The 14,207-nt window shown below is 48.2% G+C and overlaps 1 protein-coding gene across 2 annotated transcripts; it reads right to left on the reverse strand.

Moving 5' to 3' along the window:
- Positions 1-97: 97 nt before the first annotated feature.
- IGBP1 (immunoglobulin binding protein 1) lies at positions 98-13,673 on the reverse strand. 2 transcript variants are annotated; one of them, XM_073360972.1, is made up of 6 exons: positions 13,445-13,673; positions 10,936-11,247; positions 7,596-7,791; positions 6,063-6,145; positions 2,857-2,969; positions 98-627 (listed from the first exon to the last, which is right to left on the reverse strand). In XM_073360972.1, the coding sequence occupies exons 1-6, from the start codon at positions 13,633-13,635 to the stop codon at positions 482-484; spliced, it is 1,041 nt and encodes a 346-aa protein (XP_073217073.1). In that variant the 5' UTR covers positions 13,636-13,673; the 3' UTR covers positions 98-481. The 2 variants fall into 2 exon arrangements, with proteins under 2 accessions (XP_073217073.1, XP_073217072.1); XM_073360971.1 differs by having other exon boundaries at positions 98-630.
- Between the last annotated feature and the right edge of the window lie 534 nt (positions 13,674-14,207).

Raw genomic sequence — 14,207 nt, forward strand, 5'->3', positions numbered from 1 at the left:
CTGTCCGCCACTGTCCAGGGCCCTGGAAGGGCACACCAGCATGATAAAGAAACACGGGCAGAGGATGGGACCAGAGCAAGAGACTTTACGTGAAGGATTAAGCAGCACAAGAAAATTTATTCTTTTAAAAATAGAGAAAAATAAATACAGCCATCACCAATACAAAGAGCCACTTTCAAATTAATAGACTTTTGCTTAACAACTCCTCCCTCTAATTAGGAGGATCAGGGAAGTTTTGTTCTGATCCCTCAAGTAAAGGCCCCCCACTTGATGAAGCTTTGCCACATCACCATCACTCCATGACAAGTGCGCATTCTGATATTTAATGTAAATCGAGACAAACTGTCCTGTTCGCTCCCCTTCCATAGGTGACATCCAGCAGAAACCAAGGACCTCCCTGCATATGTACAGCTATATATTCCTGCTATATCATGGAGTGCATTCATTTGAGACTCTCCTGCCCTACTCATCCCTTTGACAGTCAGCCCATGTTCTTTCGGTTGCCATATCCCCTTGGGTGTGTGTCTTTCCAGTCCTCCCAGCCTCGAGCTTTCCGTAGAGTTTCCTCATCATCCTCTTCCACCTTCTTCTCCTGCTGCTCTTTCTGCAGCTCCTCTTCATCAAGATCTGCTGATGGTCAAGAAAAAGAGTAAGCTACCACACAGGGAGATGGAAACAAAGGAGTTCTCTGTAGTGATGTCTCCTGGAATATGATCTTTAAGAACAAAGGACTTGCCATATGGGATCATCCTAATGGTTCATCTAGATTGGTGGCCTGTCTGTTTCAGAGAAAGGTGCAAGAAAGTCCGCAGTGGCCAATTATGAAACAACATACCATAGGGAAAGTTTCTTTCTAACCTCCCCTCAGTTAATGGCTGACTTATGCCCTGAAGCACAAAGGCTTATATCCTTTCTGTTCTTCTACTCAAATATAACTGTGGATATACTCATTCATTTAAGTGTCTAATCCTTGTTTTAATCCTGTGAGGCTCTTACTTAAGAGACGATGTGGCAGGGAGTTCCAGTGGTTAATTATGTTAAAAAACAAACACAAAAAAAGTATTTCCTTGCCAGTTTAGTATATTACTTTATTTTATTTGCAGTAGTGCCTACAGTCCAGGGCCTTATGATGCTAGTCATTTCACCAACTTACAGATAATTTCTTTGGCGCTGGGACGATCTTTCACTTTCATTAAGTATTCCCTGTTTTTGTATTACGAGAATGGGTCTTCCCATTTACCCTTTACTTTCTTTGTATCTTGGGTTTTGTTTTTAAGTAACTATCATAGCCTCTTTTATTTATCTCTTCTCTAAACTGCACTGTGTACCTTTTCAAATAGAGCTCTCTCCAAAACTTTTCATCACTTTCGTTGCCCATATACAGACCCTTTGATTTCTGGACAGCCCATCTCAAAAAAGATAGAATAAGAGTGTTCAGTTTTGATTTAAGAGAAGGTGTGCCTTGATTTATATTATGGCAATATGTTTTCAGTATTATTCTCCATCCCACTCTATACATTCTATCACTGTTTGCTTTTTGGACTGCTGCTGCATATTGAACAGGTGTTTTCATTGCGAGGTCTGCAGTGACACTCAAATACCTTTCTTGAGTGGTTACAGTTAATTAAGAACCCAGTTCTATGCATGATGAGTTCAAATGATTCCTTCTGAGGCACACTAGCTTACATTTTCCAACACTCATCTGCCATCGTGTTGCTCATTCAGCTAGGTTTGTTAGGTTCCTCTGAACCCCCCAGCGATCGATCCTGGGGCCGGTTTTGTTCAACATCTGTATCAATGATCTGGATGATGGGATTAATTGCACCCTCAGCAAGTTCACAGATGACACTAAACTGGGGGGGAGAGGTAGATATGCTGGAGGGTAGGGATAGGGTCCAGAGTGACCTAGACAAATTGGAGGATTGGGCCAAAAGAAAACTGATGAGGTTGAACAAGGACAAGTGCAGAGTCCTGCATTTAGGAAGGAAGAATCCCATACACTGCTACAGGCTGGGGACCGACTGGCTAAGAAGCAGTTCTGCAGAAAAGGACCTGGGATTACAGTGGACGAGAAGCTGGATATGAGTCAGCAGTGTGCCCTCGTTGCCAAGAAGGCCAACGGCATATTTGGCTGTATTAGCAGGAGCATTGCCAGCAGATCGAAGGAAGTTATTATTCCCCTCTATTTGGCACTGGTGAGGCCACATCTGGAGTATTGTGTCCAGTTTTGGTCCCCCCACTACAAAAGGGATGTAGACAAATTGGAGAGAGTCCAGCAGAGGGCAATGAAAATGATTCGGGGGCTGGGGCACACGACTTATGAGGAGAGGCCGAGGGAACTGAGGTTATTTAGTCTGCAGAACAGAAGAGTGAGGGGGGATTTGATAGCAGCCTTCAACTACCTGAAGGGGGGGTTCTAAAGGCAATGGAGCCAGACTGTTCTCAGTGGTGGCAGATGACAGAACAAGAAGCAATGGTCTCAAGTTGCAGTGGGGGAGGTCTAGGTTGGATATTAGGAAACACTATTTCACTAGGAGGGTGGTGAAGCACTGGACTAGGTTACCTAGGGAGGTGGTGGAATCTCCATCCTTAGAGGTTTTTAAGGCCCAGCTTGACAAAGCCTTGGCTGGGCTGATTTAGTTGGTGTTGGTCCTGCTTTGAGCAGGGGATTGGACTAGATGACCTCCTGAGGTCTCTTCCAACCCTAATATTCTATGATTATGTTTATCTGGTTATTATATAATAGTGTAGAATTATTGTTTCAACCAATTTTCCTGGCACTGCAATAATGCATACTGGTTTGTGATTCCTAGGATCATTAGCACCCACATTTACATTTTCCTTACTGCTCCATACCTGCTGTTGTCTGTGGTATGCCTTTATTGGGAAAGAGGTCCTGTTTACAGCGCTGTTCATACCAATCATTTACTGTCATCGTCGCCAGGCTAGGATAGCCGGCTCCTAACACCCTGTAGGAAGAAATAGATAGTTAACATCCAGATCATTGATACAGATGTTGAACAAAACCGGCCCCTAGTATCATTGAACAAAAATCTCTTCCCTTATGATGCTGCAGTGCACAGAATACCATCGGCCTGGCTGATGCTCTCCCCACAAAGTGACTGCATTTCAGGGGCGGTAGCTAATAAATTTGCAACACTGTGTGAGATCTTCCTGTATGAGGAGCACTTGAAACATGAAATTATTATAAAAATGATAAGATGAGCTTAGGTCCATGCACATATCGAACTAATAAGACTGGCCCCAGAATGACATCCTCAGAAGATAGTTAAGGACTTCAGAACAGAATGCCTTAAAATTTCATCCCTGCACACACTCCTTTTCTAGTCAAAGATCTCTGCGTTGTCTAGTTAAACCAGCACAAATCATTCCAATTTCTCCACAGACTTGACAGTCAGAGTTTATAGTCTGATCCTTGCATTCAGGGTCTTTATTCTGGATCCTTTGTGAATATTAGAGATTTTTCTATCCCTCCTCAGAGCAAACTCCTTTCAGTTTTCTTGTAAATGAACGTAAGTCCCACCAAGGAACTGTGTTCTGGAGTCCCACAGAAAGAGACAGAAGGGCCAGACAAGGCCACTTCGGTCATCACTCAGAACTTTATGAATCCTTCCCACCAGCATCTCATCGTCCCTGATCTTGATTCTGCAAGTACAGTGCCTCAGCCACCTTCTCAATGAGTCTGTTCCACTAACAAATTACTCTGATTTAGCTTTGATTCCATAGCTTCTGGCCATGGCTGCTTGCCCTACCATCTTCTGAGAGTGTGAACTCACAGCCTTGCTTTAAACTGCTCCCCAGAGAATATTTTAGACTCTCATCCAGTCTGCTGAAGATGTTTCTGTTTCTACAATATACTCTCTGTTCCCCTCCAGCCTGCTCTTACTTTCTTCAGGCTCTTGGTCTGACAATATCCCAGGACTACTGAATCCTTATTGCTTCTGCTCCTTATTAGGCTCATCGGTCAAAGTCAAGGTGTAACCAATGCAGTCTCCTGCTGCTTTTAGCTCAGTTCCATTTATTTGGCTTATTCATTTTTGTATCTAATGGCCATAACGAAGATCTGGCAACAATCCATTTTATTTACTCTATCAGCCAGTGCAGAACACAGATTTGGGTGCTTTCATTGATTTCCCCTTCCTACAATCTTCCCATTTAGTAACTTTACACGCATACCCTTCCGTCTCCTAGATCGCCTGCTGTATTGTGTCACTGCCCCATCAAAACAATTTAAGATCACCAGGAAAAGCAAAGGGGCAAACCCCAACCTCTGGAAACTTTCTTCTCCTTTTTTAATTGTCCCCCTCAAATTGGACATTACAGTACTATTGCTATAAGGATAGAAATGTCTCTTCCTCCATTTCCGGTCTTGCTCTGTCCCACAACATGTAGTGTGGCCTTGTGGGGTCCTTTATCAAAAAGGATAGGGAAACAGCAAACTGGTCGCATACTGCACTTTGCCATCTTCTAGGAGAGAGCTACTTCTAGCCTGGAGTCTGCCACTATGGCTTAATCCATATACACACATCTGTGAACTCTGGATAGATGATGTTACTCTGCACAAGTAATTGCAATCAACACCTCCTCTGGGGACTTGGGGCTCTCAGCAGTTGCAGTTCAAGTCACTAATGGCTAGGAACTTCTAATGTGCGTTATGATACACATACCTACTTTGGGACACCTTACATTTATCTTGTAATGCTGTGCGGGACATAAACATGGTTTGTACTGGAACTAATGTATTTATATAGAGTTCAAGCCTACAGCAATTTGTTCTCCAGTAACCTGACATCCATGGAGATCATCCCAGAAGTCTAAAAGAGAGAGACCTGCTCAGCTCTTAGGACCCTTGAAGTAGCATCAATTCACCCCAAAGGGTATGGATGGACAACACCCCTACATGCTTGCTGTAGAACACGAAGCAACTAGGAACCAAGCTCAGAATTCACAGTCCTTTACTTAGCTAAGTAAACACATTCTAAGATCCCAACAAAAGCCTAGGCACAGGATGGTGACAAAAGACCTGGCAACCATACTCCTTCCAATACAATTAACTGGTATGTATACAAATATAAAACCCTGAACCCATTCAGTGCACTTCCTGTTAACAGCTAGAATTAAGGAGTTATGTGTGTTTCTCAAAAAACACAGCAGACCTCTCTAGTAGATAACATCTTATGCTTCACTACCAAGTTTGTTTATTTTGACTATATGACAGTCTTTTCCTGAGTCTGTCCATCAGTCTACTGGGAGACTGCTTCTGAAGTCACAGCTTTCACTGTTTCTCACACATTGACACTTCACATTAGAGACTGACACTGACAAACTACACCAGAATTACCCAGATCCTTTGAGCACAAACATGCACCTCACTCCTAGGGACAGATCCAAGATCTCAAGGTTTGCAGGAGTAAAATTTTCTTTAAATACAGGACAAGAAGGGACTAACAAAGGTGAAGCAAAGAGCAGCACTGTGGGCCAACTCAGACTGCCTTCCTTCCTTTCCTTTCTTGGCTCTGTTTCAAGCCCTAGATTGGGAAAGGAAGTGCTAAGAGACCCTCTGCTCGAGTAGCAACATTGATGCAGGTATGACATATTGAGGGCTCAGAGAGGGGCAAAGGAAGCCTTGCCAGGCGGGAACTCTCCCCAGTTAACCAAATATAAAGAAAACAGACCACAGATATGGTGGTACTCTTGGATCAGTGTACTCCACAGACAGATGCTGCTAAGATGATCTTCTCTTCCTCCTCACCAGGAGAAGGGGGCATACGACAGCATATTGGAGCATGCTGGTAGAGGAGAATTAAGAAAAGGAAAAGCGGGAGGAGGTATCTTACAGGCTCCAGACCCACCACATACAATAAAAGCCATCCTGATGTGGTGCAGGTCTTGAAGAAGTACTTCCTTTGGACATGAAAGAATGCCCTGAGCCCAGTTTAGCCTTTTGTAAACACATTCCAAGCAGCACTGTGCTCACTACTTCCAGGAAAACGGAGCCATATGACAGAGATTGCATCTAACATTATTATGGTGCAACATACTTAGCCTGCATGGCGTCCCGGGTGAGAACGAAAGGTTTCATTGCAGTCCTGGGACGCTGAGCAGTCTGAGGAGGTGCTGAAGCCTTGAGATGGGAAACAAAGGCAAACAGATTTACCTTCAGAATAACCTCCCCTGCATCCCCCTTCATGTCCTCTAGTGCAGAGCATGAGAAGAGTCCCACCTCTGCAGTCAGAGAAACGTATGGAGGGTAGGTCTACACTGCAGCTGGGAGGTCTGATTCCCAGCGTGGAAACACAGACTTGTGCTAGCTCTGTTTGAGCTAGTGTGCTAAAAACAGCAGTGTGGATGTTGTGGCACAGGCAGCGGCTTGGGCTTTCTGCCCGAGTCCAAGCCCACCTGACCCCCAGGTCGAAGTTCAGATGGCTAGCCTGAGCCACCATCCATTCCGCAATGACCAAACTGCTGTTTTTAGCATACTTGCTCGAGCAGATCAAGAGACCTATCTGCTCGGCAGACTTATCCACCGGCGCTGGGGATCACATACCAGCTGCAGTGTAGACATACCATGAGTCTGACAAGTTCCAGCCTTAACCCATGCTACGCCATAAATTTCTTATGTGAGCGTCAGCATGTGACGGCACTCCCCTGTGCCTCAGGCACTCCAGTCCTGGATGAAAGCAAGAAGCTGATAAAACATGAGGCAGCTGCAGTTGAGCTAGACTAACCTGGAGGAAGAAACGAGAACCGTTATTTCTCCCAGGGACCAAACACGGCACATCTGCCACTCAGTAAATCCTGTCATGAGCAATAATTCTATCACTTCAGAGCACTGCAGATGAGCAGAGCGCTGTCACCCCAGCTGACAGTGCTACAGGGACAGGTCACTGAAGTGCACAAAACAAGTCTATGTCTCAAATAAAGCTGGAATATTTTATGCAGTACCCATTTAATGTGTTTCTAATTCTAACCAGCAGACATTTTAAGTGAACAGCACAAAGCCTGAACTCTTGAAAGCAGCATCGTTCTGTATGATACAGCTGTCACATGTTGCTGAAGGGGCTTTTACTGTTCAACAGGGTCACTCCTTTCAGACGGCACCTGGACATTCTGAAAGCCAAGACTGCATGCTTAAAAGCTCACTGGATTATTATTTTAACTGTTGCAGATTATTTTAAGAGTGAGTGTCTGACAATCTGGCATAGTGTAGGGAAATTGCTGGGGCAGGTTTGCCCTAGCAGTCCTTAGTGTACTGCAAGTCTGATGTGCAACACACTGCTATTTCAAGCCTTGACTGCCCACAACTAGAAAAGGTCATGCCAGATTTGGTCCTGGTTTGTTAATACAGACAAATATTCATGAGGCATTAAACAGAGGCCCCTCCATTCATTCCACTTGTGATCTATGTAGGATTTTAACCCATGACTTCACTTATGAAAGTACCCTAAGCTCTGCCATTGAAACAATCTGATAATCTTTTGTTTTGTTTCAGTCTCACCAATGTCCATCATCAACCGCCATTGTACACAAAACCTACAAGCCCCATACCCCACGACATATCCCAAATCTCATACCTGTTTTAGTGCATTCCTTCCTCTCAAAATCACCATTTCCTGGTCAATGCTCTCGATTTCCTCCAGGCTTGTAGTGATCCACTTCTGGATTTGCAACAGGTAGAATTCCCGTATCTGTTCCTCCTCCACCTGGCCACTCTCCACAAAAGCTTTCATTGAGGCCAACCTATTCTCCACCTCCTTCTTCTGCTTATATCTGCATCAGGGAGGGAGAGATAGGACCATTTAAAGAACCTCTTTCAAACAACTTTTTAACAGATGGTACTCTGACACAGCTGACTGTAGAGCAAAGAGTGTTCAGGAGGTTGTCTTAGGATGGATCACATTTTATTAGAGAAATTACCTTTTGGAACAAGTACCTCTGAAGTTCAGAATTAGAATACATCCCAACAGAACTACAGCAGCGGCTTACAGGGAAAAAAGTAATATATTTCAATACAAGTCAGCACCTTACGACCAGCGGCAAAGAGCCCCACAAACTACAGTTGGAGAACCCTGACATGGAGTACAAGGACATTCTTCCCAGGCTAATCAGCATCCAGTAGGTGAATTTATCTTCTTGACTAAAGGCCTTCCCTTTCCATTGTAAGGTACTGAGAATATATAAACAGTCACATGCATATAGCTCAATAGAAGAGGGAAATCTGCTACAGTCTCCCTTTCCCCTCCCCTTCACTTTGTCTGGGTTTTGATCCTTCTTTGATGCATCAGCTCAAGTTTAGATTATAAGCTCTTTGGAGCAAGCATGGGATCTTCACCTGTCTTGGTGAGGTGCCTTATACAATTTTGGGAACTGAAAAAAATATACCAAAGGGGAGTTTTTGATGGCTAATTACTGCAGTGTGGGTAAGAACAGATTTGGCTGCAGGTATCTCCACTTTGCTGTTGAATAAGATATGTTTCAAACAAGAGGCTGGCTGAGATCCCAAGAAGCCTGCTGGCCATTAACAGAAACCAGAGATACAATTTTAAAGTGGTTCTGGTGCCATCTTCAGGAAATTAGCTCTTTAAAGAGAAAAGTCAGGCTGACAGGATGTGTGAATAACTGCAAATAAGGGAGTACATAACACCCAGGAGCTTCTGCGACAATTGCCACCATTGGTACCTGGTGGAAAAAACAAATAGAAAAAACCACCCACAGTGCATAAAATATTCCAGTAAGGGTCATTTGGTTTTTCCTCAAGTAAATTTTATTATGGTAGAAGCTGGGCTAAAGCGACCTATGCATAGAATAGATAGTGCATTGGCAGAGGCAATGAGTTTCCCCCACACAACACAACCAATACTCCTAATGGAGGGATCACCTGAAGGAAAGGGGCACTTGAACCTCATGACCTAAAATCTTTAGTGCCCCTGCTGAGACCACCAACATGAGAGCTAATCAGACCCTTCTTAAGAAATAAAGATGTCAGAGGGGATCCTATAGGATGCAGTAATTCCTAGCTAGACAGAGATCTGGGCTTCAAAGTCTGAATCCTTGAGTTCAAAGTGCAAAAGGACACCTGAACTAGAAAACAGGGAGCTGTTTTATTGCATATCTGATTTAAATAATAATCCCATAAAGTTTCTCAGGCTAGCCCCTTATGCCCAGTTTCAGTGATTAACAAACTCAGCTAGGGAATCCTTTCTGGGGTCATCAGAATAAAACATTAAGAACGAAGGAGAGGGAAACTAAGGGGGTTGGAAGGGCAGATCATTCAGGAGAATCTCTTACAAAATTCAATACTGAGGGGCTGGAGAAGCATAATGCTAAGCAACAGAAGGACCAGACCGCCAGCTTCCCTCCTGGAGCATTACAGGGGAAGTGACCCCATCCTAGCCGACCTTAATACTTTGAAGTAGGGTAGTCCTCTTCAAATAAGTTACTCCAAGGACATCACACGTTTTATTACTACTCCCAAGACACTAGAATTTTACCACATTCCTACCAGTTACTGTTGAGGGCCTCCATACACTTGGGGTGATGGAGGGCGAGGGGGAAGAGGTGGTAGGAACACGCAGGCCAGAGATGTATTGGTGAATCCACATAAGAAAATCTTTCCCAGTTTGTGTGAACTATTCTTGTCTTTATCCAAAGAAACGTGACTCCTCATTGCTGACATCAAGCCAATGGAAATCCCCAACTTCCCAGATCAGAGAACAGACTGCAGGTTGCCCTTGAACAGAATCTACAGAGAAGATGTCAACATTTTTCCCCAATATGCATACTGTTGCCAGCTACCTTGATCTCATAGCAAGAGGTGACCTTATTTGTACATTATACCTTATTATACAACATGAAAAGTAGGTATTGTTTAAATATTGTTGTACTAAAGCTTACGCTGAAGAAGAGGTAGCAGTACTGAGGACTTTGATAAGTGTATGGTGTTTTTCCTATCACAGTAAAAAGGCTTTGGAGACCATTGGATCGGCGAAATGATACTATTTTACCATCCCAAATCCATTTCTCTTAGAATATGAACACTTTGGGGCTGGGACCATGTGTTTGCATTTGTACAGTGCCCAACAGCACCCAACAGGGGCCTTTGGGCACTACTACAATACAATAACATTCTACCACCTAACATTCTTAGGTTGAAATAGAGGAGGGATGGCCAAACCATGGCTCGTGAGCCACATGTGGCTCTTTTCCAAGCCCCTCACAACCACTCTCTACCTACCAGACCGGGGGGTGGGCTGAGAAGAGCTTGGGATCTCTGCCTTGACATGGGGTAGGAGCTTCTGCCCAGCGGGAATGGGGGTCTTGGGGCTTCAGCCCCACGGGGTGCACCTGCCGAGGCTCAGGGCTTCAGCAGAAGCAGGACCAAAAACCCAAGCTCTAGCAGGGGTGCCCCAGCTCTTGAACTTCTGAAGATTGTCGTATGCAGCTCAGTGGGTCAGTAAGTTTGGCCACCCCTGGAATAGTGGCTCTGGTAATATTTCTCTTCCTCTCATTTACAACTTTAGGCTCCAATCTGGTAAATACTACACAAATAGTCCCTCTCTGTGCAAGATGGGGTCTCAGTTACCCGAGTGATTACAACTACTGAATAGAAGTTGTAATCAACATGCCTATTAATGAATGCTGTACTAAATCAAGGGCTCTCCTGCCCAGGGAGAAATTAATAGTATTAAATGATACCTATAGTGAATACCTTGAAAACTAGAATGCATGTATTTAATAAATGGATGATGAAAAACTGTTTTTTCACTTTATTTACAATTCAAACTATTCCCTTTATCATTTTATATTCATTTCTATAATATCATACTGTACATTTTGTACTGTGAAATATTCTACTTTTCCACCCCTTATTTTGTATCTGCAACTGCTTTAATCAGAAAAAAAAGACAGACCTACCTTTCAATTTTTGCTTGTCTATTAGATGCCATGGCCACCAGACTGGCCTCTCTGCCAGATGGGCCAGCCCCCGAAAGACTTTCCGTAGACTCATTTTCATTAGGACTCTCTGGTGTTGGTGGAAGGTGGAACTTGCCAATCTGGTAGTTCTTGCAGAGCGTCAGGAAGTCCATGAAGTGGGCACGAGCAATCTGCACATGCTCCAGCCGCTTGCTGAGATTGACCTGTTTCAGGGTGAGGGCTCCCAACAAAGCAGGTAACAGCAGATACTTCAGGTCAGCAGATGCAATCTCCTCCAGGTCTTCATTTTGGCTGAAAGAGAAATAAGATCTTCCTGTACCTCCGCCCCACTGGGTTCACGCCTATGGCATGTATAGGAAGAGCTGTAATCTTCACATTTCTGCAATGGTGGGGAGGACCAAAAGGAAGGGATGGATGGAACACATTTCCTCAGAGGAAGACAGCTCCTGGAGTGCAAGCTCTGAAGCCTTGTCTAAACTAGGAGAAAAGATGGGTTTTTAAAATGTGTTAGCTAATATTTTATATCACCATAGCTTTTATCTTAGCCTAGACAAGGCCCCAGATAGAGCTGTAATACTCACAACATACAATGCTCTTTAGCAATTGGTTTGGGTCTTTCTGCATCACCATATTCTATGGATTGTTATGCACTCCTAAAACAGCTGTAGACCGGCCCATTGATTAATAGGGGCCAGTTTTAATTCTCTAACTTGATCTCTTGTTAACAGGACCAGCAAGGAAATAGAACTTAGGTGATGGAACACTTCATGCCACTATAAAGCAATCCCTCTGACAGACCAAGCTGCAGAACTGATGGGCAATGAAAGCCAATGCCCATCATCTGCAAGGTGTGGCTACATTACATGGTAGTTTCTCCACTGGGAGGGACTCTGAAAACTAAAATAGTATAAAACTAGTATGTAGCTTTTTGCTTCTCTATCAAGAATGTTGTCCATTTGTTAAAAATATTGCACTTCTTGAAGTTGAGCAAATATAGATGTATTACAATTCTGCACAAAGCCTATCTGTTCTGACACTCTTTGAAATGCTTCTTCACCTTCTGTAAAACGTAACCACCAAACTGTGCCTCAGAGGTGGTGGCGGCAGGCAGGAGGATGGGGTCTTTTTCACCTACCACAAACACTATTTCTGGGATTTTCATTCATACCCGCTGCTTGAAAACTGTATTTACAGGAGAAGCAGGATTCAGTGATCCAAACATTGGGAATCCCAGATCCTAACCAAAGCTCTGCTGTTAACTCTCCATGATCTTGCCTATATTAGCGATATTTTACAAACCCTTCCCTCTGCTGAAGACACCAGTTCAGGTTCCTAACCACAGCCGGATCCCCGGTGTAAGGGAGCTGCTGCCTACTTGGGACATTTTAAGATCTGGGAAGGGTCCAGAGGGGCTTTAAATACCCGCGGCCTGTCTACACCTGCGCTTCCAGCGCCGACAGCAGGCCCCGAGACCGCCCGCCCGCCCAAGCCACGTGCAGCAGGCTCGTCCCCTGAGTGCCCGGACCGAGGTGGCCCGATTAGTTGGTCCGGCCCGCAGAGCCCGGGGCCGGGCGCCCGGGGAAAGGGGGGCGGGGGCGGGCGCCCAGGGGAGGGAGGGGGCGGCGGCAGAGCCCGGGGAAAGGGGGGCGGGGGCGGGCGCCCAGGGGAGGGGGCGGCGGCAGAGCCCGGGGAAAGGGGGGCGGGGGCGGCGGCAGAGCCCGGGGAAAGGGGGGCGGGGGCGGGCGCCCAGGGGAGGGAGGGGGCGGCGACAGAGCCCGGGGAAAGGGGGGCGGGGGCGGCGGCAGAGCCCGGGGAAAGGGGGGCGGGGGCGGGCGCCCAGGGGAGGGAGGGAGGGAGGAGGCGGCGGCAGAGCCCGGGGAAAGGGGGGCGGGCGCCCAGGGGAGGGAGGGAGGGGGCGGCGGCGGAGCCCGGGGAAAGGGGGGCGGGGGCGGGCGCCCAGGGGAGGGGGCGGCGGCGGAGCCCGGGGAAAGGGGGGCGGCGGCGGCAGAGCCCAGGGGAGGGAGGGGGCGGCGGCGGAGCCCGGGGAAAGGGGGGCGGGGCCGGCGGCAGAGCCCGGGGAAAGGGGGGCGGGGGCGGGCGCCCAGGGGAGGGAGGGGGCGGCGGCAGAGCCCGGGGAAAGGGGGGCGGGGGCCCAGGGGAGGGAGGGGGCGGTGGCAGAGCCCGGGGAAAGGGGGGCGGCGGCAGAGCCCAGGGGAGGGAGGGGGCGGTGGCGGAGCCCGGGGAAAGGGGGGCGGGGGCGGGCGCCCAGGGGAGGGAGGGGGCGGCGGCAGAGCCCGGGGAAAGGGGGGCGGGGGCGGGCGCCCAGGGGAGGGGGCGGCGGCGGAGCCCGGGGAAAGGGGGGCGGCGGCGGCAGAGCCCAGGGGAGGGAGGGGGCGGCGGCGGAGCCCGGGGAAAGGGGGGCGGGCGCCCAGGGGAGGGGGCGCGGCCCGAAGCCTCCGCCCCCCGGAGGAGCAGCTCGGCCGCGCACCTGAACAGGTCGAGCTGCGCTACGCCGCGGGCTGCCTGCTGCAGGAGGTCGAGCCCCCGCCGGACCTTGTCCTGGAGCGCCGGGGCCCCCGAGGAGGGCTCGGTACTGGCCTCCACCTCGTCGAGGAGCTGCCAGCCTGACTCCAGCAGTTCGGAGAGCCGCGGCGGCGTCTCCGCTGTCCCCGCCGCCATCTTGGGAAGGGACGCGGTGCCCACCCGCAACTACTTCCGGGGCCGGGAGTGGCACAGCAGCGCCCGGCCGCCATATTAGTAGAGGCAACCCTTAAGTTCAGCGCCCGGACGCCATCTTGGTTGACGAAAGAAGCGTGTTGCGCGGAGGCGGCGGGGCCTGGGGCAGACCCGGGAGAGTCTCCTCTTGGGCGGGGAGCTCGGGGCACCCCCCCGTTGATGTTCCCGCTTCTGGCACCAAGAGCGGCCTAGCACCGCGCAGAGGCCGAACGGGAGGCGCTGAGCCTGGGCTCCAGGTGTTGCCGGCGGGGGTGCCTCGGGCCCAGCTCTGCAGGCAGCGTGATTTACACCCAGCGTGGCAGGACGCCTGGGTTCCCTGGCCGGCTGTGCCCGGGCTGGGGTGTGCCACAGACATGTCGATTCTCCTGGCCGACGCTGTGCCTCAGTCTTGGTATCTGTAAAATGAGGACAATGCTCACCCGTCTTGGTGTGTGCGTGAACTCGTTAATGGCTGGTGCACTTGGAGGCCTGGGCACCGCGTGCTCCAGAGACAGGTACAGGATTGTCTGTAAAAG

Source organism: Lepidochelys kempii, chromosome 9 (genome assembly GCF_965140285.1).
Source record: "Lepidochelys kempii isolate rLepKem1 chromosome 9, rLepKem1.hap1, whole genome shotgun sequence".
NCBI classification, from domain to species: domain Eukaryota; kingdom Metazoa; phylum Chordata; order Testudines; family Cheloniidae; genus Lepidochelys; species Lepidochelys kempii.

Bases quoted from the DNA above. Each gene is read 5' to 3' on its own strand.
- IGBP1 (XM_073360971.1), bottom strand. From the start codon at position 13,635: ATGGCGGCGGGGACAGCGGAGACGCCGCCGCGGCTCTCCGAACTGCTG. The intron at 7,792-10,935 runs GTAGGTCTGTCT...TCCCTGATGCAG, and splicing joins AGACAAGCAAAAATTGAAAG to ATATAAGCAGAAGAAGGAGG. The intron at 631-2,856 runs GTATGGAGCAGT...CTTGACCATCAG, and splicing joins CATACCACAGACAACAGCAG to CAGATCTTGATGAAGAGGAG.